The sequence below is a fragment of the Manacus vitellinus genome, unplaced genomic scaffold (assembly GCF_001715985.3).
Source record: "Manacus vitellinus isolate BGI_N305 unplaced genomic scaffold, ASM171598v3 scaffold_56_pilon, whole genome shotgun sequence".
In the NCBI taxonomy this organism is placed as follows: Eukaryota; Metazoa; Chordata; class Aves; order Passeriformes; family Pipridae; genus Manacus; species Manacus vitellinus.
Window position 1 is genome coordinate 3055321 of NW_021940660.1, and position 26372 is coordinate 3081692.

At 36.6% G+C, this 26372-nt stretch overlaps 1 protein-coding gene across 1 annotated transcript in view; it reads left to right on the forward strand.

Annotated features, from left to right (window-relative positions):
- The window catches only part of DPYD (dihydropyrimidine dehydrogenase), a 338474-nt gene that overhangs the window by 229128 nt on the left and 82974 nt on the right, over nucleotides 1–26372 (forward strand). The window contains exons 17-19 of the mRNA XM_029963231.1: nucleotides 1988–2071; nucleotides 18851–18971; nucleotides 19814–19933. Coding sequence (XP_029819091.1) covers nucleotides 1988–2071; nucleotides 18851–18971; nucleotides 19814–19933 — 325 coding nt within the window. The remainder of the gene's footprint in view (nucleotides 1–1987; nucleotides 2072–18850; nucleotides 18972–19813; nucleotides 19934–26372) is intronic.

Here is a 26372-nt window from a genome sequence, read left to right on the forward strand (position 1 = left end):
AAAGCCAGCATATATAATAGCAGTCAGCAGGCTTCCTATAGTATAAGTCCAGTCTTACAGAAATGCAAACAGACTATGCACCTGAAATTTCTATTCAATTTGAAGGGAAAAACTATTTAATAACATGTACCTGTGTCCATAGGGAGTAGTATAAGAAATACTTGATTAAGACTGCAATAATTTCATTCAGAAAGGTGTCTATATCAGAATGGAATGCAAAGTTGTTATATTTAAATTAAAGTGTGTTTTCCACATAAATTATCTAGAGGAAATAAATAGCATGGTATTAACATATTTAAGCAAAGAAAAAAATTAACTTGTCATTATTGCTAGCATTAGCTCAGATTTAAATATTTTATAAGTATTAAATATTTTTAAAAATATGTTTATATATGTGTGGATAGAGGTGTGTATATTTTGAATTTGTGTTTTCATATGGCAGAATGTTTGGACATTGTTGTTTATTCAGTGTCCTAAGCCGTCCTATGATGATGTGGGACGACATTTCTCTATTTTCTCTGAGCATTTTAAACCTGTGAGGAAAAAAGTCACTTTGGGGACTTAGGGAAGTGAAATTAAACATTATCAGTAGTTAGCTTGGTAATCTTCGACACTATTTCAATTTCTACCTGTATTTACCTAATTGACCATAAAATCATTTTTTGGAATCTGTGCTTGACAGGAGCAGTGCCACTTTTAAACTGACTGAGATGAATTGCTTTATTGTGCCATTTGTTCCCTCTTTTTTAATTTGGTGATACTGCTATCCAACTTTAAGACAGATATTTCCAATCCGTGCTTGTATCTGTGTTACCCCTTTAGAAAAAAGTGGTTCTTTAAATGCAGTCAATGATGTGTAACGTATGTGGTACAGCATTCTTCTGGAAAGTAGTTGTTGGTGTCCTCTCTGTGGAGAGCAGCACACTAGTTTGGGACGCTCTGGAGCTCACAGCTGAAGAGCAGTGATATTTAATCGCATGCGTAGGATCCTACCTAGGAGGTAATAGATGTGGCTTTCCAGAGAGCAGAAGCCCCAGAAGGTACTGCAGTGCCTCTCAGCAGGAGGGCAACCTATTCATACAAAAGGTCAGCTTGTCAGGGAGGCCGACAGCACCGACAGCAGCATGGCATGGCCAGACTCGTGGAGCTGGCTGGAATAGGGAGGATTCCTGAAAGTGATGGATGGCTTCTCCCCTGCTCACGCACTTGGGGAGTTGCTGAACCGTGGCCACACAGCAGGAAAAGTTACTCCAGTTCAATAAGCAAAAACAAAATGCAAATGCAAAACAAAATCCTAGTTAGAGCCACGTGGAAGGCAACAGGAGAGATGTTTGTCTCAGGCGGAGCAGTTCAGCAGAAAGGAAGAGAAGCATGTCTTTGTGCTGCCGTTGAACAACTTGGCTCCCTTGCCTTTTTAATTGTAACTAATAGAGGGTGATGAAGAGAAATTAGCGTGAATAATATGTTTGTATAGACTTTTTTTATTACTCTCTTGTTCTTCAGAAAGAAAAATATTTAATGTCAAAAGCTATGACACAGTACAGATGCCTGCAGAAAATTTGGAGACTAAATTCGTTAAAGCAGAAAGGAAAAATTTACTCCTGAGTTACAGTTCTTCAGAACACAGCAACACCTGTGTAACACTGCCTGCCAAACCTCTCTTTCAGTGCTGCTCTAAGGCCCTGCAATTACATTCCATTTTTTAACATTTTCCAGAACAAACTCTTTATTGTCCTTGTCTCTTTTTAATTTATTTTTAACTTTAATTTCCTTAATAATTTTTGGAAACCACATACATTTTTGAAATTTCTGTCTGTAATGATCAACACGTTCTTTTTCAGGGTATCATAACCATAGCTTTCTCTCTTTAAAAAACAAAAATAAAATGTCTAAAGAAATCTATATAGCATGAACAGTAAATGCTACAGGAAAGAGTGCATTACTGGAAGTTAATTCTGCAATTTTTTTCCTTCTGCATGTTTCATAGGTTGCTGGTGCTGATGCGCTGGAGTTAAATTTATCATGTCCTCATGGTATGGGGGAGCGAGGCATGGGACTGGCCTGTGGGCAGGTAGGACTGTAACTGCAATCTCTATAGTGTCCCTTCAGCAACATTGATAGTTACACCTCAGGGGGGAAGACACAAGCAGCAGATTACTAGCTTGAGATTTTTAGGTTGAATGTATTTAAATATTTAGTGCTAAAAGGAAAAAAAAATACAGAAGCTGAGAATGTACAAAATGCTTAGTTTTGCTAGAACAAAAGTGCATTATGTATTTGACAAGGAACAAGATGAAAACAAACAATTTCTGAAAAGCACTTGGACAGAATTTGTAGGTTTCCATTTCAGTACCCTGTAGGTATCTTTTAGATCACAGTCTAGTAACTACTGTGTATATCAATAATGATTTTGAAGGACGTGAGATATATGCACGATTCACTTCACAATCTTTAACATATAAACCTAGAGTCTTTTAGAGTCATGGAAGAGGGCATACATTCTGGTAGTACCATGTACAGCTAACATCTTCTCTTATAGGATCCTATGTTCCACAACCTATAGATTTGTTGTTTTATATGATTTAGGTTGCAATTACCTGTGCCTGATATCTCTACCATGTAGAAATCTGTTGCAGTTTATCAATACATCCCATGATTTCAGTTAGGAGAATGTGTGGTAGTGTGCCCATGAAAAGAAAATAGACATGTACAAACCCCAATTCCTGTACTAATATCCCTTTGAAGTTTTCAGATTTTTGCATGTTTTGGTCATAGTTTGAAATTTGTTTTGGCTCTGAAACATGCCCAAATATGGTGAATTGTAAGTCTCTGAAAAATCTTGGTTCACAGTCTACCGGGAGAGATTTCTAAACTTTGACCATCACAATTTCAGAAATATGAAGCCTGTTTGATTCCCATCTTACTACATTTTAGGGAGAGGGGAAGAAGAAGAGGGAGGAGATGCAGAGTGGGAATTATATGTTTTGGAATTATATGATTATATACCCTAAAATCAAGATACTGGTATTCACTTGACCACTTTGTAGAGGGCATCTTAATTCATCCTCACTTCCTCAGTTTAACACAACACTTTTAAGAACTGAGGTGTGGTTGGATAACTAAACCATTAACTTTCCTAAGCTAGGGAAGCAGTAGGAGTTGTAATCACTGCAACTATGGACACACTATAGGTATACTTTTATCATAGCAATACTGTCTGGAACAGTGAACTGGACATTTTATTGTTTTCTGTGAACAAAATTATGTCAGTCTGGTCCATGCAATAGATTATTGTTTTTAATGAAAGTCATTTGGATGCTTTTCATGGCCAGTGGTCATTTACTGGAGTTATGATTAGAAATGGGAGAGAATCAAAAAAACCCTCCAGGATAACACTAGCAAAGCAGTAGTAGTTATTATTAACTTTTTTCCCTGAATTGCATTCAACAACAAAGTGCTATTGTAGTCATCTTTATAAGTTTTTGAAGAAATTTCCACCCTTCACTCAGCAGAGAATAACTCAACAGTTTGGTTTGTCCCTACTTGAGATAGCAGTGCTCTGTAGAAGGGTATAGTTTGGTCAGGAACAGCTCTAAGGGTTTCGCACAGAAACCAAAACAGGCTCCTTTCAAGTATGGGGTTTTTTATTTTTTTGAGGCATACGTTATTTCCAGCTTTCACTGGTTGGAATAATATATGCATGTGGAGTTGCTTAGATGTGTAGTCAGTAGGGAGCTGTCTGGCTACATGAGTTTTTACATATCTTTCAGCTATTGTAAAATCAGATAAGCAAATGCAAAATCTGAGCACTCAGGGCTATCGTGTGGATTTGTGACTCTCCATGGAGGAGATCATATCCATGAAGCAAGAAGATGATTACTTTATATATACATATATATTTGTATAATAATAAAATTTCTGTCTCTCCCATGCAATATAGGTATTCTTTGGAATGTTTAATATTTACTACTCTTGCTTAAATACGTTCTTTTGTTTTCTTAACTGTCTTACCAAAATGAGAGCTCAGAAAAGAACTGACTTCTTTAAATGAATATATGAATAAAATAAACCATGTTTAAAGGGCTAGATCCTAATGTTCTTCCTCAGAGTTGGCTAAAAATAAATTATAGTGACTTTAAACGTAGATTATTGAAGCAAAGGGTGGGGATAAATGGATAAAGTAGAGACGTGTGCAACAAGATTTATCAGTAGCCCTTCAGGGGGCTTAAATGTGTGGTGGCCCCTGGAGGCCCCATCATAAAATAGAAAAGTGCCAGAAAGTATTTTGGCTTTACTCCTAATTTATTAATTTTTTTTCCCAGAGCTGAAGTCAAATAGGTCATACATGGGTGGTGTGGGGAAGAGAGGGCTCATATATGCTCTGGAAAAAAAACACTACTTGATATCTGGAAGTCAGGGCATGAGGCTTTGAGAGGCAGAGCAGCTTTCCCGGTTGTACAGTGAAGCAGGTTTTCTTAAATCTTTTTGATAACATAATCCATGTCTTCATAGGAAATTTTTTTAAGGATTAGGTGCCTTTCATGCCTAAGCACATTAAATCCTCAGGAAACTACAGAAATTGCTGAGATGAAAAATAAGAGCAGAAAAATGTGTACTTTTACTATTTATATTGTCTAAAATGTTCTGCCTTTTTGTTGTTTAAAAAAAAATGGCAAGGAAAGGTTAATTACACTGTCTACTTTTTCTCCTCATTCCAATTCCTATGGTGTGCCTAAGGGTAAGTGTACAAATCTGGGAACATCAGATTCGTGTTCTCTATCCTATTTTGTTATCTAGTCTCAAACACTTCCACTGTTTTATACCATCTGCAAATTTAAAAAATTCCGGATATATCCAAATTATATATATAAAGATTGGTACTAAGCATAGTTGTTTGTTTTATACTGAATTACAGTTCTCAGCTTTTATTTGATTTTAATTCCAAGTCATTAGTGCAGACACTCTGGCGCCCAAACAGCATAGCTAGCCAGAGGGTAATATTAAGAGGCATCTGTATTGCTGCCAATAAGTTACTTAAAGCTGGTTCTGTATAAAATGTCAATTATATTTACTAATGCTGATTAATGATAATAAAGTTAAGGTTTGTATTCTTTTGTAACAATCTGCAACTGTATAAAAGGGGATATCATGAAAAATTGTAATAGAATTTCCATTATTATCTGTAACAGCACTAACACACAAGGTTTCTTTGAATCAGATAACCTATGTGTACAAAACATTTGATAGTAAACATAAAGACAACATGATGAACAGCAGATTTTTGAAAATGACAGCTTTCCCATTATAGTTCATTACTGTAGTAATTTTAGCATAAAATTATGAAAATAATAAATCAAACCTATGAGATGGTAGCACTCACATTTCAGTGTTTAACTTCTGATGTTGTGTTTGTGGTGTATTTTCGTCCTTCACTGGAAACCAGGCAAAGGTGTTTTAATTTTTTTTTTACTTGTCCTTCTAAGAGGTGGCATTGAATATTCAGAATTATTTCTGTCATGTGAAATCAACAAATTTAAGGTTTTTACCTTTTTGTTTTTGGTCCAAAAGTCAACCAGTCTCTCCAGCTGCTCTGCCAAGAATGAATAAATAGTTAAATTGAGTCGGTAATCTGGGTTTTCCTTTGCATTTCTGCTACATTTTGTGTCATTCTTTGTTGTCCAGATGAAACCCCAGGTCTAATAACTGTAATGTGTATACCCCTAGAAACATTAAAATAAGATCAATTAGGATGATTGATACCCAAAGCCTTCAAAAATATCAGTGTTATTGTCACTATTAGTATCTGTGACATTATCACCAGTATCCTTGGCCTAGTGGAGAGTAAAAAACAATGGATGGAATAAAAGAGCAGCCTACAGCTGCAGTGACAAAAGGTGGTGACAAAAATGCTACAAGAGTAGCTACAAAGAGGGAAAGATAATTATCTGTCATGTCAGATGATATAGCAAGAGGCAAATTCCAGACTGAGTATTTCAAGTTGTGTCTTATGAAAAAATTCTGCAAGAAGGTGATGGAGTTCAGGAACATGTTGTGTGGTGACCCGTGTACTTTCCATCCCTGGAGCTTTTAGGGCTCAGACAGGCAAAACCACGGCCAACCTCACTGGTGTTGGTGCTAGTCCCACTCAGAGTGGGAGCTTGGCCAAACTGCCCTCCTGCAGTTCATATCTGTGGTTCTGTGGGTTCACCCTGTTCAATTCCTACCCAAAGGTACCGCATTGCTTGTATCAGGAATAGGAAATGAGTAGTGGACAAAAGGAAGCACAAGGACTTACCTATTCACTTAGGGTGAGATAATCAGTATGAACAAGGAGATCTGAAGTCAAAAGCAACAAATCTCATATTCAAAGATCTCAGCCTAAGTTCAAGAACAGAGATTCTTTATACTGTAAGCAAATATTTTAAAAGTTAAAAACATCCTGGCATATAAGTATTTCTTATTGATTTGTCATACCTTCTAACCTCCAAAATATAAAAAAATCTTTGCTTATCTCAGCATTTAAGTTCTAGATTTGGGGTTTTTTAATTGATATTGAAAGCGGAATGTGTATGTCTCTTGTGAGCACTGAAATCCAGATCCTGGTGGTTTAACTATTCAGATCATATGTAAAATGAATTTGTTTTGTGGTTCTTTACTTACCTTTATTTTCATTTTACTTCAACTATAGTTGCTACAACCTCTGCTGCTGGCTGGGTTTATGTTTATTGCCTGCAATTAGGAGGCACGTTTCATAAAAGCCTACATTGCCTCATTCAGAAGATGACAAATCTGTCAAAAACAAAAAGCAAAAAAACCCCAAAGCCCTGGTTACTCTGCAAAGATGAGAGCTGGCTGCATGGCACAATTAGATTTGCTCTGCTGTACCTTGGAAATAGGAAAGATGAGGCTGCTTTTTAATTGAAGTGCGCAGCATAGCATGCTAATTCGTTGTTGCTCTGCCAGCAAGGAGCTTGAAGTATTTTAAATAAATGGTGCCCCAAACAGAATTCGATTATATCTGTGTTCATGTGACATTCTACTATCAGCCTACAATAATATGCTGGTTAAGTATAATTCATTGAGTCCTGCAGGCAGTATCAGTTCTCTCTCTTCTTTATCAGTTATTGTAGTGAATTAATGCCAAGTACAGCTACACTGGGCTATGGAACACGGAACATTAGCACCCAAAATCCAGTGTAAACCAGTATACTTAAAGTGACATTTGTGTTGGTGTTTGCAGTGAAGTTTCATGATTTAGTCTTGTTCTCTTCCATTGGCCACTTTCATCCATTTTGGCTGGATTGTAAGAATTTAAGTGCTAGCTGATCTCAGTGTCTTTTGTCTGGCACTGCCCTCTGTTGCTTTTGGGCATATTTCAACCCAATGACCTGTTTCAGTTATGTTTCTCAGAGTCAAAACTCTTTCAAAGATACTGTATACAAGTTTCATAAAACTAGGCAGCTAGGTAGGGGAGAGAAATTGTCAGCTTCCCAACTAATGGATATGGATATGAATAGGAACCTTGGTGTAGTTCAGCTGAGGGAAAAACTCAGGCAGAGGCAAGAAATTCAGTTGCAAGGTGCAGGCTCCTCGGGAACAAGGATTCCTTGGTTCAGGCAGTGATGCTGTTACTCTGTGTGTGCAGAGATGTGCTGTGCTGGGTGTTGTTTTGCTGGGAGGGAATCTGGGGTGTCCAAGGATGCTGCTGATTGCCTCCTCCAACTCCTGCAAATGTAGATCTAAACACGCTCTTTCGCAGGCCAGGAGATGTATTTTGTGGACTTAGGTTCCTGGTCCCACACTGATCATGGTCAAACATGGTACTTTATGATAATTCGGTTTTGTTGTTTAACCTCTTTGGATTACTTTTTTCACCTTCCCTACTTTCAGATGTGTCTGTTTCTTTTCCTTTTCCATTCATTCCTTCTTTAAAACTTTCCTCACAAACTAAACCCTTTGCTGAGTTGCTTCCAAAGTAACAGTTGATTCATGAGCTATTTCACTGGAAATCTGTGCAGGAAAAGCTTGATGACTTTATGGTCACCTTCCTCTGGTACCTGAGGATTCATTTTCTTTTCTGTTGCCCTTGCAAGATTCAGGTGTGATTAAATGTTGTGATTTAAATGGATTTCTTCCATGTGTCCTTTATGTCCTCATATATTCAATTTTTTGTAGTATGTAAAAGAAGACAATACTTAATAATGAATCATGACAGTTAATTGGTGTTTTGTCTTAAGAATTCTTCTTTCATACACTCAAGAAGAAATGAATTAAGATCCAGAGTTTAATAAATTCATCCTCAGAACACTATTCTGTAATTTTATATTGTGGTTTGACAACATTTAATCCACTTTTATTGCTTTGAAGGATTTTTAATTGAATTACTCAAAAGACAAAATGGAAAATAAAAAGGGATTATAAATAGGACAGTAATGTTAACAGCACTACCAACTTGCTGAAATTTTTTAATGACATGCTATGGCTGTTAATAAGGTTTTAAATACTGTTTATGTGTGGTGACTTATATTTATGTATGGAAAGCATTCTCTGCGGAATATATTTAGAAAATATAATATAATGCATTAGAAAATGTAAAGGTGATTCTCTTTCCTTGGAAATCATGAAGACATGAAAGCAATTTGAGGATACCCTTATTTTTAGTCTCACTATGATGGAAGCATTTCTGCTGAAATTCACATTATGTTTGACAGGTGTCAAAATGAAGATTAGTTTGGCCAAAATGTCGCTGACCTGCCACTGTTTAAAAAGGAAACAAAAAGATCTTGGCTATTTTAATAAGACTTCAGTAGTCTAACTACAATGAAGCATATAGTGAGTGGTTCCTGTAAAGAAACAAAACCATTATTTTTTTTAAACCAAATGGCAACCTATACTTGTTTTTGAAATTGTATTTAATGCCCTGAGAACTTTTCAGAAAAGGGAATTATAGAAAACTCGGGCAAGCATATTTCTGTGGTTAAATGTCCAGACCCTGTGGATTGCCTTTGGATATGTGGTTGCAGCATAAAGTTATTGCAGTTTTTCATAACGATGGTATCTGGTAAACAGGATTTATTGGAAAGGAAATGATCACCAACAAGTAAGTGTTGAGGTAAGATAAAATATTTTAAGGTTGTTTATCTTGGTGTACAATAAAAGTTATTCACACAGTGCACATTAATAACTTTTTCTTTCTATGATTTCAGTTTTATCCCACTGTTTGATAAAGTTAATTAACAGTGTGTTAACTAGTCTCTTCACTACCTACACAAGAATTTTCAGGACTAAAGTCATACTTTTTTACATTTTGCTTCAGCTCCTGGTAAAGTTAGACAGTTTGCTGGGAATCTTGCTCTTTACAGTAGGACAAATCTCAATACAAGACCATTTGATGATCATTTAAAAACTGAATGGCAAATTCTTCTCAGAGCATAGGTTTTACATTCCCTAATTTGGTTGTTTCAAAGGTTTATGATTTCCTCAACTATTTAGTATCTTCTGCCTCATTATTATAGGAAAGGAAGGGCTTGCCTACCTGACCGCAAGAGAAAGCTATTTGTAGCTGTAACTCTCATATGTTTGGGTTCTGTGCTTCCCTTTAGAATATTTCATGTATGACGTAAACCTAATCAAATCTTTATGTCTTCTAGCAGGTGACCTCTGCATGAACTAAAGAGCTGAAATATTGTTTAATCATGCTGCATACCACTTTTTCACAGTGCTACAAGAAACATTAGTTTGGTTGGTTAGAAACAACCAAGATAAAATATTTTTGTCTGTCAGGGGTAAAAAGGCATTTTTATTAGTCAACACTTCATATATACCAATGCTGTTGATAAATAAATCTTTCCAGTTAGGATGTCTAAGAAGTTTATATTAGGTAAATGTGCAGTTTCACATTTTTCACTTAGAATGTTTAAGCCCAATTGGTACTGGAACAAATAATTTGTTAATTTGAACTGCCAATCTGTGCGTCACGCTTTCAGGCAACTACTATTAATGTTTATTCTGACAACCAAAAAAAATCATCTGACTCTCTTAATATTGCATTAAAATCAATAGCTATAAATTGTGTGATTGCTACAGTTTTAACTGACATATTTCAATGAAACAAAAAGAGAATTTTTCCTATCATGCAAGATAACTATAAACATATATAAAAAGCCTTAAAGTTAATTTTAAAAGTAGAAAGTTTTCTAAGAGTGATGTTTCTTCTGGGTGCTTAGATTAACATTTTTAAATTAAAAGTAAGTGAAACAAAACCCAAACATTCGGAACAAGGAAAAATATTATGATTTGACCACCTACACAGAGAATCAGTTTTCAAAATAAATTCAATTGTTTCCTTGTAGTGCTGGGGAAAAAACAAAAAGCGTTTCTGTGATCTGAAAAGGAGTAATTACAAAGCTGACTAAAGGCAGCCACCAACCTTTTAAGTTGTGCTTGATCTTGTCATTAATTGTTGTTCTAACTCCCAACGCAAATATGTGTTTTGTACTTTTGTTTACTGGTCAATCAAAAATCTACAGCTCATTTTTGACCTTGTCTGCACATTGGTTTTCAGTCATGAGGTGTGACATTATCAAAGAAGGGATATAGGAGTGCCATGCTGCTAATAAGGTGTCCAAAGTGGATCATCAACGCAGCACTTTGATAAATGTGTTCTTGAGATTGTGTTAAAATTGACAGCTTTTAGATGTGATATGTTAATACCTGTTGGAGTGGGTTCTTTTTGTTTGGGGGTGGTTTTTTGTCTGTGTTTTGACGTACTGTTAAGCATCGTTCATTTGTGCAGCTCCAGTAGTGTAGTACAATAAAGAAACACTGCAACAACTTATTGTTCTTTTTTTTTATTTGGAATAGAGTGAGGTGATCAAAGGCTATTTTTCTTGTGCTCTTAACATCTTTCAAAGTTTCTAATTGTAGAGCTGAAGTAGGAAGAAATAGTTATTTTGATACCAAAGGAGAGTAAGACAGAAGAGGGAAATGGGGATCTGCTAAAATTGAAATTCTGATTCTGTAAAAACCTTTTATGTGTCTTTTCAGGATTATTTGGTTGAACACATTTAAATTTATAGTTCTGTTCTTTTATTTGCACCAATTTGTTCTTTCAGTTTTTCAAAGTAGCCTGAGAAGAGCCTGTGACTCCTTTGAGAAATAGCAGCCACAGTAGTGTCACAATCTCATGCTGGCTTTTCTCAATACCCACTGTTATCTCTCTGAGTATAAACAGGGTCTCAGAGCTTTGACTTCTCAACTCAGCCATGACCAAAGCCTGGACCTAATCCAGAGTGACTTGATTTTGTCCAGTGACACATTGGTATCACTGGAAGAAAAGGAGAATCTCAATTAGGCTCCCCCAAGTGGAACTTTCAGTGACTGATCAGAAGAGCAGCTGATCAAATCGTGACAACATTCTTGCAGCTTTACTATAAATTAATAAAGTCCAAGTATCTAAGAATGGAGCTAGGTGGCAGGAGTTTTTTAGGTCTTACAACTTACCACAGCGGTGGGGGGGAAATTGAATCAAGTCTCTCAGCTCTTGCTTAGATTTTTACTTTGGTGAAAACATCTATGAATTGGGAGTCATTACTCTCTATAAATATTTTTTTAAATCAAATTAAAAAACAGGATAAAAATACAGTCTTTACATGGTCTCAAGTGGTAATGTTTTTGTCTGAGTGAAAAGACTATAAGCAAAAGAAAGAATATAAAACCTATATTTTCAAAGCTATACTTCTGCATCTTAATCTGCAGTATTTTGTAAGCAAAAATGTGCTTGTTTCACTAGTAGGACTTGTTTAGTTAAATAAGATATCTTTTCAGTTTAAAAATATTACAGGTTTTGTTCAAATTATAAAGAGAACATTTTACTATGTAGAAACAACATAAATGTCTTAATTTACCCAGTAGACTTGTTTTCAAAGACTTTTTTAAGTAAAGGAGCATTTTAGAGTATGTAAGAGAGTAAAAAATAAATATGTCCTTGAATTAAACCAGTGAGCAGTAGTCTCAGTGCGTATTGTTGCTATGGTAGTTTAGTTAAATGGTAACTATGTGAAATTTGCTTCATTTTTCTCATCTGAATCTCTGATCTTTTAGCAGTTCTTCCCCCAGAAAAACCCTCTACAACATCCCTTCATATTGAAAAGACCTCTTGTTTCAAAGTACAAGTTAATCAAAAAAAGCTGAAGGTCTAAACTTGAATGAAACATTTTTATCCTACTGGAACAAAATATGAAATTATCCATTTTTGGATGTTTTTGAATTTTTATCCTGATTAGGATTTTCCTGTACCATTTTATTGAAGATATTTAATGAGCTTTTGAAATTTGGGGGTTTTTTGTTTGTTTGTTTTGGCTCAACTAGTATACCTAGGATCTCATGCAAAAAAACAATACAACTGCAAAAGGGTTGTGAATCCCCATACCACCATTATCTCTAAAAGTTTATTTTGTGACATTGGTTTCACATCACATCATATCATGGATTCTTACCAGAAGGATATAAACTCTCAACCAGCAGCTACATTTTTGTGAGACTGACCAGGCTAACCCAAAGCCTCTGAAGTAATTTGGGCATTTTTTTTAATTTTTCCTAATATATATGGATAGCTTCACATACAACTGTGAAAACTGTTATTCCTGCCTTAGGTTAAACTGCCTCATTTCTTTCTTCTTGACAGCTGCGGTCAATAGATGTTGACCAAAAGCTGTCAAATTTCCTGAGAAATGAGGAAGAATTTTTTACTCCAGATGAGAAGTGGAGAGTTATTCGTCTTCCATCCTGGGAAATCCTTCCCTTTTTTTGACAGGCTTTAAAAGAATTGTTAGCTTTAATTAAGTTTGAAATGGGACAAATGCACAACCTAAGAAGACAGTAAGAAGACAGTAAAATTAACCATGAGATTCTGCAATGGTGACTCTTCTGCTATAGTGATTGACTGCAATTCTGTATTTAGGTACTGTGGAAATTCTGTGTAGGTTTAGAGAGAGGCAGTTTTATGAAGACAGTGTTGGGCCTCTCATAGGAGGAGGGAGAAAAGAGCTGTGGAAAAGATCAATAGTAATATATATATATTAAAAAAAAAGTGGTGAAAGCTAAAGATACTGATTTGCGATCTTTTAAGTTGGAATTCCCCTACTTTTACTTTTTCTTCATATTTTAAGGAACTCTCTCCTTTTCCCATCCTTGGAAAATGTATCTACTGTTCAGAATGAGGAAGTTAACTGTAGAACATTTTTTCATATGAAAAATTCCTCTAATGATAATAGGTATAAGGGGATACAAAATCTTTCTGAAGAACCAGTTTAGAAAGAAAATCTGCCATGAGAAGAATGCAACGATGAGGGACTCTCGATGCCACTTGCCTACTAACTGTATATAAGGAATCCTATGTCTGTTAATAAAAAGACAAAATAAGTCCTCTGTAACTTACTGTCAGTATTTAAAATTGCAAACATGCTGAAATAATGCATGATTTAGCTATAAAACTCATTGGCAAGAGATATATATGAGAATAGGTATGTGGCCATCAAAGACTTTTATGTATGAGGCAGATGAGACTTACACTTGCATTAAATACAATAAAGTATTTTAATTTCTGCAACTTTTTGTTTAGGTAATTTTAATCAGTGATAGATGAGGTTTAAGGAGTTTACATTCAAAGTCTTAATGAATCTTACAACACTCTTTGTGCCATCTAGAACTTCCCAACACAGTCAGGATAATGGGTTTGCACAAATCATCAGTGTGACCCTGTGATGATAAATCCGGTAGTCCTATGTAAGGAAGCCTTCATACATATGTAAAGTCAGCATTTTGTCTGAGAAAAGTTATGTTTTCATACTTTCCACAACTGCACAAGTCCTTATCCTGTTCTTAGTGAGACAGAACTGCTACCATTATTTATGGTCCATTTTATGTGGCACTAATTAGACAAGATCAGCTAATGTGCTCTACTTAGTGGTAACCTTTCTTATTAAGGTTTTGAGGGAACAAGTTTATTTTTATGACATCTTTCAGACTGACATTTGGATTCTTTATATGTTCACCCACACATATGTACACGCTCTCACACATATGTGCTTCCTGAGGACTATTTGCATAGTTAGGGAACACATTTGTTACCCTAAAGTAGTTATATTTCTGTGTTTTGCATTACTCAAGTAGTCTGAAAAACTATTTAAATTCAAGTATGAAAAATATTTCTGTTGTTACTGGGGAGAGTATCTCATGGTTATTCGGAATTATTCCAATTATCTATGGTATTCCAAAGAATCAAGTGCAGTTTCTGCCAGACAAACCTTCTTGGGCCCTTATGCAAATGATTTAGTAAAAACTGGGCACCAAAGCAAGGTGAGTTGTAGGAGGTGCACCTCAGGCTATCTGACTTTCCTCTCTCCATTTATTGAGCAAGTATAATAGTGCTTTTCTACCTCAGAGAGGTGTTCTGGATACGGTGTAAATATTGTGCAGTAACGGAATAGTGTAAAAATGAGAACCCTGCAAGAACATTGAAAACAGGTCACAATAAAAATTTCCAAAAATCTGCAACCAGACATTTATGTGGTAATCTCATCATGGTTTTGTTTCTTTCCATGAAACACAAGGAGAGGTGACCTACTCCATGCACAGCATTTTCATGCTCCTTTTTAAACATGCAGGATGTATCTGCCTTGGGGGTGATAGGCCAGGGGATTCATCTCATTACTGATGCCAAATGCAATCAGTAGACAACTTGCTGCTTTAATTTCTGAGGTCTTATAGTTACGGTTGTAGTTAAGCTTATCATGTGATCATTTAGAAAAAAAGGTGAATGGTTGTTTTTCCTCTAGTATATCTACCCATTGGCAATGAGTAGTTAGGATTAAAAGCTCCATCTAGCCCAAGGCTATAATGAATATTCAGGAAAAATGATTCTGTACTGCTGCTTAGGGAAGTAAAAAGACAACCCCTGTAACATTCAAATCTCCTGTGCCTTTGGAATAAACAAGCAATATTTGATTAAGAACAGGAAGACAGAAGACACACTGATGTACAGCTCATACCAAAAGAGACTTTATATGGTATTAAATTGCCAACAGATTCCTGTAGGTACACTGCATGAATCAATATTATCTTTTAGCTGATATTAATTTTACCAAGCTTTTATTTAGATAGGGTTTGTTTAAAAAAAAATAAAAATACAGCAGATTAATGAAGTGTGGTAGCAATGGATGTCACAGTCCATTGAAGCATTTGTTCATTCTTCTGGATTGACACATAGTGCAAAATTATGCTACACATTCTGTAACAATCTCACTGTATCATTGTTAATAAGAGAACTAACAAACCTAGTTATGTGTAATGAAAGAAGATAATTTATAGCAACATGGTAGACTCTGAACCAAAAGCATTACTAAATGTACTAAATTAAGCAGAATAGTATTTTATTTAGTTGATATTGTTGATTTTGCGAAAACAAATGCCCATCTGTTTTTACAGCTTATGTTATTACATTTTACTTATCAAGCTATTTAGAAAATATTTCCTAACTATGCAGGCTTCATCAACCACTTTATCAGTGATAAAAGCTGCAGGCACTTTTGTAAGGTTGAATTGGGATAAAAAAAGATATTTATGTTGTATTAGGAGTGACAGGTATTTTTTATAATGTTATTTACAGACCTCAAGATTCGTTCTTTCACAAGTTATATGCTCATCCCTGAAAGTTTTATAAGTCCAACCTCTGCTTAGAATCAGTAAAACCAATTTGTAAATTGGGGTCAGTCTTTCAGAAATCCAGGTAGGTGGGAGGCCCTCAATCAGCTGAATTAATTAGGCAAAATAAAGCCCGTACATAACCTCTTCAAAACTAGTTTTTGGTATCATGCTACTCATGTTGTTGAATTTGAACCCAAGTTTAAAACTTTGCTGAATATGACAAATTAATATTCTCAGAAATCTGAAGTTTTGAACTGCATTTCTTTAGTCAATGATTGCATTTAGAAGTAAATTCTCTGTTTCTAATCACTTTAATGTTTCTCAAAATTTGTGTTCTTGTGTGACCTCTGCAAATTGTTCTTAGTCTAAAGGCAGATTTCTGTGAAGAGGTTGTGCACCACCCAGTGAACTTCTCATGGTTTATATAAATGTAGTTTATTCATTTTCTATGAAAATTAACTGTCCGTTGACATGAGTATCTTTTGTTTTCAACCATCTGAATGCTTCTGATGCATTTTTCCAAGTCCTCAGTGCAAATATAGTAGAGAATTATGAAATTTATGAATTAACAAATAACTTTTCTGAATGATCTAAAGAAGAAAATGTGAGTTAAAAAATAAAACCAGGTGTGGATATTATTACTTTTTGAGAATATGTTAGTTGCCTGTAGAGCACTGGTATTCTCATGGAGTGACTTCATGGCATAGAAATCCCTCTGGCAGCAGGGAAGCTTAGTCTGTGACCACTGGGGTGAGGGGAGAGAGGATGGGCTGAGGTGCCTCACTGGTGTTGGCCACTGCACTGGGAGGAATCTGAGCAGGAGGGTCTGGAGGCAGAGCAGAGCAAGGAGGTGGAGGAGGAGGGTAGAAAATGGATCATCTGGGTGCTCCATCAGGACTCGCACTGAAAAGGGAAGCAACGAGATACATTATGCTTGTGTGTGTGTGTGTTTTGGGTGTGGTGCAAGGGTAAACAGTAGTTTTTTTAAGTTAGCCAGTATTATCTTCATGCGATATTTATTTCAAGAGCAAATAAATTAGATAAAATATTACAGGAGAAAAAAATCAGCTTTAGAAATACCTTTTTCAGTCCAAAATTGTCAAATTTAATGGAAATTCTAATTTTTTTGTATAAAATTTATCACCTTTCCACTGACTGTCTCACTATACAGCAAAGCACTGTGTTCACTTTTGTTTCATTTTTTTGTATGTTTCCTCACTAAACATTCCTATTTTTTCCTTCAGTTGAATTTTCAAATTATTTTCCTAATAATTTACCTGTGGTTTTATTGGTAACAAAAATGGGCAGTTTTCCAAGGCTGATACAAGTGAGCCTTTTAAGGGCTTTGTCTAATCATGTGCCTTGCAATCAGATATTTGAACTGTTTATTAGCTTGAGAAATAGAAGACTGTTCCATTGCATTCATTGCATTAATCTTGGTGTGTGAGAAGCAGAATGATTGAAAATAAAGATCTTTACTTACTTTTGGAGAAAAAGAAATTAGTCAATTATTATTTATTAAGAAAGACGAACTAGGGTGAAAATTGGTTTTGTATGAAAGACATCTCTGAACAAGTTATTCAGTGTAGATTAAAATAATTGTATTTTTTAAAGCATTAGTGTGTGTAGGAGTAAGAATTTTTATGGCAGCACTGTAAGCACAATGAAGTCAGCATAATGAGTTATGTGGTGCCAACATCCTGAACATTATTACAAGGATTTCTAAGGAGAAGAATTAACATAAAGGATATACAATTCATGTCTTCTAGAGGGGCTATCATTTCTGCATTGGGCCTCAAGGAAATTCAAAACAGAAATGAAAGTCAAAGATACAACTACTTTCATACTGCTGGTGCAGTGTTCATACATATTTCATGGAAGCTGCATGGGCGGGGAGATCACCGTTTTTATAGGAATGGCACAGCTAAGTCTTAGGGTTTTACTGTTTGTGTCAAGCACTGTGTTCTTTCTAGGAACACAGCCTGTGGGGTTTTTTGTTTGTATGTAACCATTGGTGTAAAAAGAACAAACAACAGGGGGATAGTTCCTGTGCGTTCACTAGACTGGCAACCTTGCTGTCCACCAGATTGTTTTAAACTAAACTTCATTTAGTCCCATCCCTTTCTCAGTTACTACATAGCAATCCAGGTTTCTGAGTTTTTACAATATCCAAATGGGAGGAAATAATTAATATATGACATTTAATTATCTGAGTGATAAAGACTTAGTAAATGTAAATAATTGCTGCAGTACCAAATAGCCAACTCATAGGTAATACTTGTAGTAAATCCTAAATCTTGTGATAGCACCATTCAATTTTTAACCAGAACATGCACCACATTCTACATGGATCAGTATTGCAAACTTTAAGGTATCTGTTGAAGAGCATTATCAATTGGCAACAGAAAGAAGAAGAACCCATACTAGGAGTTATATTGAACAACAACCATTACCTGCACCAGATGCAGATGTTAGTTCCACTGAGCTATTCTCAATGGAAAGGATAGTTGATTACTGTCTACATTAGACCTATTCCTTAAGGGAAGTAAATGCCTGGAAATCAGGAAAAGCCAACACTCGAAGATTTTTATTTCTGGCTTTAACAGAGAAGTTTTTGATCTTTCATTTACACTGTGGCCATCCTGAGCTATTCTCAGAGTTCAGAAATGCTGAATTGTGTTCTGATAGCCCTAGAACCTCAAATCATCCTTGTTGTTCTGATCGAGGCATAATCATCCAATGCTTCAGGTTCACATTATTCCATAGGATACTGCTTAGTTTTAGTATACCTTACATAGAGCAAGTCATTAAAACTGAAAAGTAAATTTTGAAATAAATAGGTAAAGAAAATCTCTGTCATCCAAAGTAGTGTTTTCCTCTCTCTGGGAAGGGAATGTTTTGTGATATTTTTGTCTTTTTGAAAAAAAATTGATTTTTTTCTCATGCACTAACCTTTCTGTATTGGATTTACAGTTATTCGATGTGTCTGAAATAAGTTAACTAATGAGACAAGGTTCAGTTCTGATGTGCAATTTCACAAAATTGCAGTATAGCCACTTATAGCAAAGTTTTCTATTTCCTTGATATACCTTTTGTTCATATTACTTTTAATTATGTTCTGTATTTATCTGACCTATTTGAACAGGATCCAGAGCTGGTACGGAACATCTGTCGCTGGGTTAGACAAGCTGTTCAAATTCCTTTCTTTGCCAAGCTGACCCCAAATGTCACTGATATTGTGAATATTGCAACGGCTGCGCAGGAAGGTGAGTGACTCCAGTGCACAAGCTGTGCGGATTTACAAATTTACTGGATGGGATATGATAGGAGTGTTACTGGAATAACAGAAACTAATATGAAAATAGTTTGTTTGATCTATTTAGAATAAGCACAACGATCAAAGGTCCATGCATCTAAAATATAGCAATATGTGAAGAGAACCATGGTAGACTGTTAACAATAAATTGTATATGTTTGTATGTGTTTGCCTGCACGCTCTTACTTCTGTCATATTTATGTTTACCATACCACTGTTAATTCCCCTATTCCTGTATTTAGTAGTAAAAATTACATGTGTGTTCTGAGAAAACAAAAATACACCATTTGAAGCTGTATTTTTTTTTTCTTTAGAGCTTAAAGTACAACATGAGAGGAAGTAAGTTTGCAAGTAGGTGCATTAATCTGTCACTTAGAACCGTGGTCATTGTTTCTGTGTCACACTGTCTTGCTGCTCGGAAGCTTGCAGGAGGTGGCCCCTGTCCTGGGGTACCCTCAGGTCATGAACAACCACTCTAACAAGTTCTGGCCCACACAGCTGAAGGGCAGAGATGTGCCTGTCAGCCCCAGTGTTTTGCACATGCTGTCTTATAGCCCTTACAGCTCTTTCAACTAATACAGCCTGCCTTGAAACTAATGCTAAATTTATCAGCCCAGGATTGGTCTTAAGGACCTTTTTGCGCATCTGCTTGCAGTTTGTTGCTTTTGCCCTTCAGCTCTTTATTTGAATTCCTAGTTATTTCAGAGTTTCACAGGTTTTCTCTTGTATTTTTTCCTCTCTTGTTCTTATACACATGATTTAACAAAAAGTGACTGACCTTTTCTTTCACAGGTGGCGCAGATGGTGTTACAGCCACCAACACTGTGTCAGGACTGATGGGACTGAAAGCAGACAGCACACCTTGGCCAGCAGTTGGTAGAGGACTGAGGACCACATATGGTGGGATGTCAGGTAGGTGTTGCCCTTTTTGATGCATGGTACTTCCTTGGAGGCTTTCAAAACATCAGGAGGTCCTTGTAGTGGGCTAGAATATCATGTCTGCAGTCGCACCGAGTCCTTAAAGCTCACTGCTGGTCAGTGTTTCTAAGTCATGACAGATGGAACAGATTAAGTGTGAAGGCTCTTGGGTTGCCCTTTCCTTAATGGTAAAGCACTGCATCAGAATACTGTGTTAGGGTCACTGGAGAGGGAAGGAAATCTCTTCCCTCGCGACCCTCGCTTTTCCTCAAATTTTTCATCCTGTCACAATTGTCAGGCCCCACGTTAGACAGAGGCTAATGAAAGGGCATCGCAGGGGGAAATATCAACAATCCAAATGCAGTATATGTTTCATAGCCCGATCTCCAGCCTTTCTCCCTCCTTCCCACTGAGTGCACCTCTTCCAGGGATGTTATTTCCTCCTCTTCACGGTGTGGTAAAAATGATAGACAGTATTACGCAAATATATGCATATTTTTGTAGCCTATTCCTCAAGATACACAAGAATATCTTGTGTAGACCATACTTTTAAGTCCTGCTTCACAGTTTAATTTTCAAACCAGCAGCAAAACTTCTACACTCCAGTTCAGTGCCTGTGCACACTAATGTATTAATCTATTGACCCTGTGCGCTCTGTTGCTGTGACAACACGAACTTGGCCCTGCAAAGACAATGCTGTGAGCTTCTTGACTTTACTGGTATGGAGATTAGTCTCCTTGGTGATAGAGGTAGCAGTAAATATACATAACAGAAGTAGTAGCGTCCTCCTGATTGAGTCAAATGCTATTCTATCAGACCCATCTCCTACCTCACCCCAAAAACATAATTGGAGGAGACTGGACAGGCAAAAAGGTTCTTTATTTTATGTGACTGGTGTTACCCTTAGAGAACCATAAGAAATGTAGCAAAAGATAACTTTTAAACAAACTTTAATTCAGATGAGTGTATTCAGTGGCAAATTGTGTTATTGCCTTAGATAACTACATGGAATTTGAAATTTTTTAGAGAATGCTGAAAAGTAAGAAAGAGATAACAATCAGAAAAAATCATTATGCCTATCGCATAATGATTATTTCACAGTGACAGTCCAATAAGATGTTATATTTTAATATTATGCAAAATTGTAGGAAGAGGGGAACAAGAAGAGAACAGCTACAGCCCATTTCAATTTCTCTAGCCTGCCATGTTGACAGGAAAAGAATAAAGGAGGTCACAGTGGGTGCTGTGCATTAAAAATTAATAAAAGAACTATTGCAGTAGTATTTTATATAAGTAACACCATTCACATTTTCTCATTTAAGTTGCAATTTCTGAATATTCCTTCCTACCATAAGTCTGCCTAATAAAATCTATAAAATGACTGCATTATGAAAAGTGTGTCTCTTATGTCACGAATTTGAAACACATATGCAGTGTAAATTACAGTGGCACCTGCATGCTCAGCTGTGAGGATGTACCAGCATTTCTCTGGTTTATAATACTAAGTGGACCTGAAGAAAAGTTCTTTATTTTATTTATATATACATGTATGTGTGTCTATGAATTTATTTTTTCCTGAAGTGTTACATGTATGAGAGGAGAGAGAAAATGACATTTTAGAGTGCACCATTACCTATAATGCAAATCTGGTTATTTAAAAAATATGAAAAACGCTGGAAGTGCTGTCAATTTACTATGTTTTGAAAGAGCATAATGTAACAGACAAATATATAAACGTTTCTTGCTTAGTCGTCATCACTAGGTCCCAATCACACAGCTCCTTGCACAAAAGAAAGCCACAGAGCCAATAAAGTCAATTGTCTTGGCAGCATGTTATAGTACGTTTTGCTCAGTGGCCAGCTATAGCAGTATACAAATCTACAAAAGTAGGAAAGCAATTTTAAATCAAGAGAGCTAGCATGCTTACAAAACATGGGAGAGCGTGTCATCTCATCGGAGCAAGGGGCAGAGTGGCCGTACTTCTGTTCCCAGCCGTGCTACGGCTGAGACATGTGGCCTGCAGCCAGACACTTGACCTTTCCGTGCTTTATTTCTCCTGTCTGTGGAATGGCAGTAACACCACTTACATGCCTACAGGCTTGTTGGGAAGTGCTCTGTGGTCTTGGCATGAAAGACGCTTCGTAGCATAATGTATTGGGTTTCTATTTTGATGTGCGTAAACTTCTTGTTTTATTTTATTATCTGATAGAGTCAGTAAGTTTTTGTTGTTTTTTTCAAATAATGCTTCTCAAGAGAGAATTAATTTTTAAGTGAAAGTCAACTATTATAGAAACAATGTGTAGTTCATTTTCAGTGTGTTTTACCAAAGCACAGCTGGTTTGTTGTGTTCTGTCATGCACAAACCTAGAGCAGATACAGCGCATAGCCAAACTGGGTTGGGCTTTCTGGATTTTTCCATGTGCACAGATTCTGGACTAGCGGTGATGCTCACATGGCACAGAGGTACAGTGAGTGAGGCAGGAACCCCTGACCTGCAGGGTACTGCACTCACAGTGCTGTGTGACCATGGGTGGGTGAGGTGGGAGCTGGCCTCAGCCCTGTGGAAGTCTCAGCACAGGGTCCCCTTAGTCAGGTGTGCTGGTGAGGTGTGAAACGTACCTTGGCTCAGTACTGGTGACCCAGCATTGTTCAGCTGGAATGGAGTTGCTTGCAATGGAATATTTCTGGAGTGCTAGGTTAAACTGGATTTTAGATCAGTCTGAGCTTGCTTATCTTTTTCCCTTCCTTTTTGCACATAAATCATAGGAAACTCTCTCTACCCCCAGCAGCATTGCCTGCCAGTTATAAGGGTGTTCTGTCTGGAAGGGTGCTTGTGCTTCAGAGAGCAAAAATCCAAAACTGCAGCAGGGACACTTTCCTTCCTTGGTGTCGCATAGAGAAATGTGCTCTGTCCCGGCTGTCTGCCTTTCCCTTTGCTCCCAAGAGCCAGGGTGGAGGTGCAGTGTGCATGAGGAGGTGACCCCCAGACACTGGAGATGAGCCACCCCAGCCCAGAACACAGCCCCTCACAACCCGAGATGAGGCCACAGGCCAGCCCCTGTCTCTGTCCGCTGGCCTGGGTCGTGTAGAAGGAAGTTGGTCTCTTAAAGGACCGACGTTCTTCAGGAGTTTATAAATTCACTGTGTCCACACGTTTCATAGTACGCCGCAGGTTTTCTTCTCCAGGTGAGTGCAAACTCCTCCGAGTTTGCTGAAGGTTTCTGACAAAGCAGATAATGAAGATGTGTTAATGCCCTGGCCTAGCAGCAGCCTGACATTTTGATTTACAGGCTTTGCTGTCCTCCAGGGTTCAGAATTGTGCTCCTACCTGGCCACGTACTGAAAAAATATATTCCATATAAAATTTCCCCTCGGCCTCCTCATCCCTTCTCTTCTTGTCTGCCTCGTGCAGAAGCAACTCTATGCAGGAAGTTCGTCCTTCATTTTTCTAGATAAGAAAGACATTGAAGCAGAATTTTTTTTTATAATTCCCTTTAAATTACTAAATTACAGGTAGTTTCTTATGGTTTGTCTTGTGTACATAAAAATAATAATAATAAAAAAGTTTATTAATGTCATTGCCAAATCCTGAGATGTTTTAAAAATAGACTTATGTCTCTGGTTTTTTAAAATATTTTTTAAAAAATCTTTCAAAGAAGGAGAGACTTAATGAGATTACTTTGAAACCCCCATTTAATTTCAAGTTGTCACAATTGGTGTTTTCTTGCCAGCCAGTGCTCGGGCAGTGACCTTCCTTGGTCAGCTGACAGTTGCTAAGCTGCAAGAGGCATCACACTTTCCTCTGTCCTACCCTCCTGTTTCTTGGGTGGTTTTGACAGGGAAGGATCCCAGTATCCCAGGTGGATGTTTGACCACTAGACTGTAGGATTAGTCTCTCTCTCTTCTCCACTTCCTTGCAAATATTGAATTATTAATACAAACGAAAACAGCTCTCACAGGATACACACTCATACTAGCACAGCCTGCTGACCTGCACATGAGCCTGACCTGTGAGAGCCAGGTTTAAATCCCAGGTGTGAGCCCAGGTCCCTGCTCAGTCCCCTGGATTCCAAGTTTACCCTCTTACTATTTAGCATGGTAAAATATTTCAGGTTTTTCTTCTCATTTTACGTCTATCTTGGTGCCAAAAATTATTCACAAGAAAAATTTCACTAATTTTGACAAATTGTTGTTTTCTAAAGAAAAGTAATTTCCAATTGGCACTACGAAGCCTCAGATGAGCCCAAGGGCTATGGTAGCCCTGCGGACTCCTTTGGCCCCGTTACCCGAGAGAACATTGTGCTTACAGAATCCCAGTCTTCATCTCTTTTTTAAATAAATTTACAGAAACTGCCCATTACTCAAAAAGTGGAAACGTCCTAATGAAGTCTACAAAATATGGTTGAGGAAATAAGCCCTTGTGATGAAAGAAAAATACTAAAATTAAGATATGTTTTCCAAACTATCATATGTGTTTGCAGGATTAGAGACATAGTTTGATTTCCATTAAGAAGCTTTTACAATGGGTCTAGCAATTTTTCAGAATGTAGTACACATGAGATTTTATGCTGAGTTCTACCTATACACATGTAATGCAGAGTATTTGTTTCTTAATAAGAAGATAATGATGTGGGTTTTTTCCTCACAGGGAATAGTGACCTCTGGCTCTGAAAGATATATTTTAGTTTGTATAAATTATTGTGAAAATGCATATTCTATAGATACCAGAATAAGATACCAGGTTTCCCAAAGAAATATTAATATATTGTCAGCAGCTACATGCTTCCCTAAGATTTCTTTCCTTTAAATGTATTTTAAAATTAAAAAATAAAAAGGTTTTTTGTGAGCTTCCATATTCCAGATGTATTTTATAAAACACATCACATTGCAGCACAATAAGATATGTATTGCAGGCAAAATAGAGCAGGGCTTCTGTTTGAATTTCCATGGTTTTTTGTTCTTTGTCATCTGTTTGATTCTTTGTTTTTGTCTGGAAGCCAAATCCTTAGGGGATAAATTTGTAAAAGCATACACTGGACTTAGCAAAAAACTTAGGTTAGAAGCAAATCTCTCTACGGTGCACTCACTGTGTATTCTTTTAATGCTTTGTTGCAAAAATATTGCAGTATTTTACAATAGCAGTTCAAATATCTCATATCTATGTGCTGTTATTGCTTTGTCCAATTATTACATTCTGTAGTATTTTGGCATTATTTGCACAAATATATTGTACAGCATGATTGAGAACGTGTGTTTGTATGTTTTCTAGAAAAAGAGAGACTCAGAAATCTGTGTGTTATAACTTCATAGCTGCCCACAAGGGATGTCAGAAGGAATATATCTAAATAGCTGATTTAGTCATTAAATGCAGGAATGTAGAATTGCTGGAAACCCGCCGAGGCAGATAATTTTAGTTACTTTTGAAGTAAGTTGCTGGAGCTGTGTGTTTTTACTGAAAATACCACTGTCCAACAGTAATTGTGATGTTTGAGGGAATGTTTTTTGGGAGTAAATTCATTAAATTAAAATGTATATTGACATTATTAATAGAGGCATATATTCTAATCTGAAATGCATGAATTATATTGAAAAAGTTTCAGTTATAATAATAAGGGCTGCCTTTTAATTTTAATTCTGTGACACATCATTAAAAGTGAAAAAAACAACCAAGAGCATTCACTTTCCTAATCACAGTTCTATCAGTGACAGTGCAGTGTGGATTTTGGTCAATAGAAATGAATGAAAAACAGCCCATCACCGGATACAAAACAAAATGTATGTATGCATAGGCACTTCTGTTTAGTATAAATATTTACTGAGAGTTAAAGACTATTTACATTAACATATATTTATAAAACAGTGTGGAAAGGGGTGAAAAACAAATATATGCCATAGTACAATTTTAATTTTGTTTTATTATTCCTGTTCAATGTAGCTCAGCCATTAAAAGCCCTTATTTGCATATATTATGTCAGGATTCACAAAGAGTCTTCTGTTTTCCATCGTGTCCTTGCAGCAGTCTGATTTCTCTTAGTGTACTGCCGTCACTGGTCTGTGCAGGAGAGATCAGAGCCCTAATAATAGATTTTTGACAGGGAGCTCGCCTGCTACCTGCCCTACACAAATCCTCACTGTTCATGTTTGCTTCATGGCAACAAAGCAGACAGAAGGAAAATGCCAAGTGCTGAGTTTGAGGTACAGCCCTGCCATAGCTTGACATTTCAGCAGAATAGCAGTTTATGAGATGCATAATTTTTCATCTGGGACTCAGCTGCCATTTTCATAGAAGCTTGCAGCTCATCGACTGACTGGAAGTAGGGCAAAGGTTTACAGCATAGATCAAGGTCTATGTCCTTCCCATAGCTATTTAAAAATAAGTATTATTCTCCAGATAAGGTCAGGGAACTAAGCATATTTTCTCCACTTTTAATAT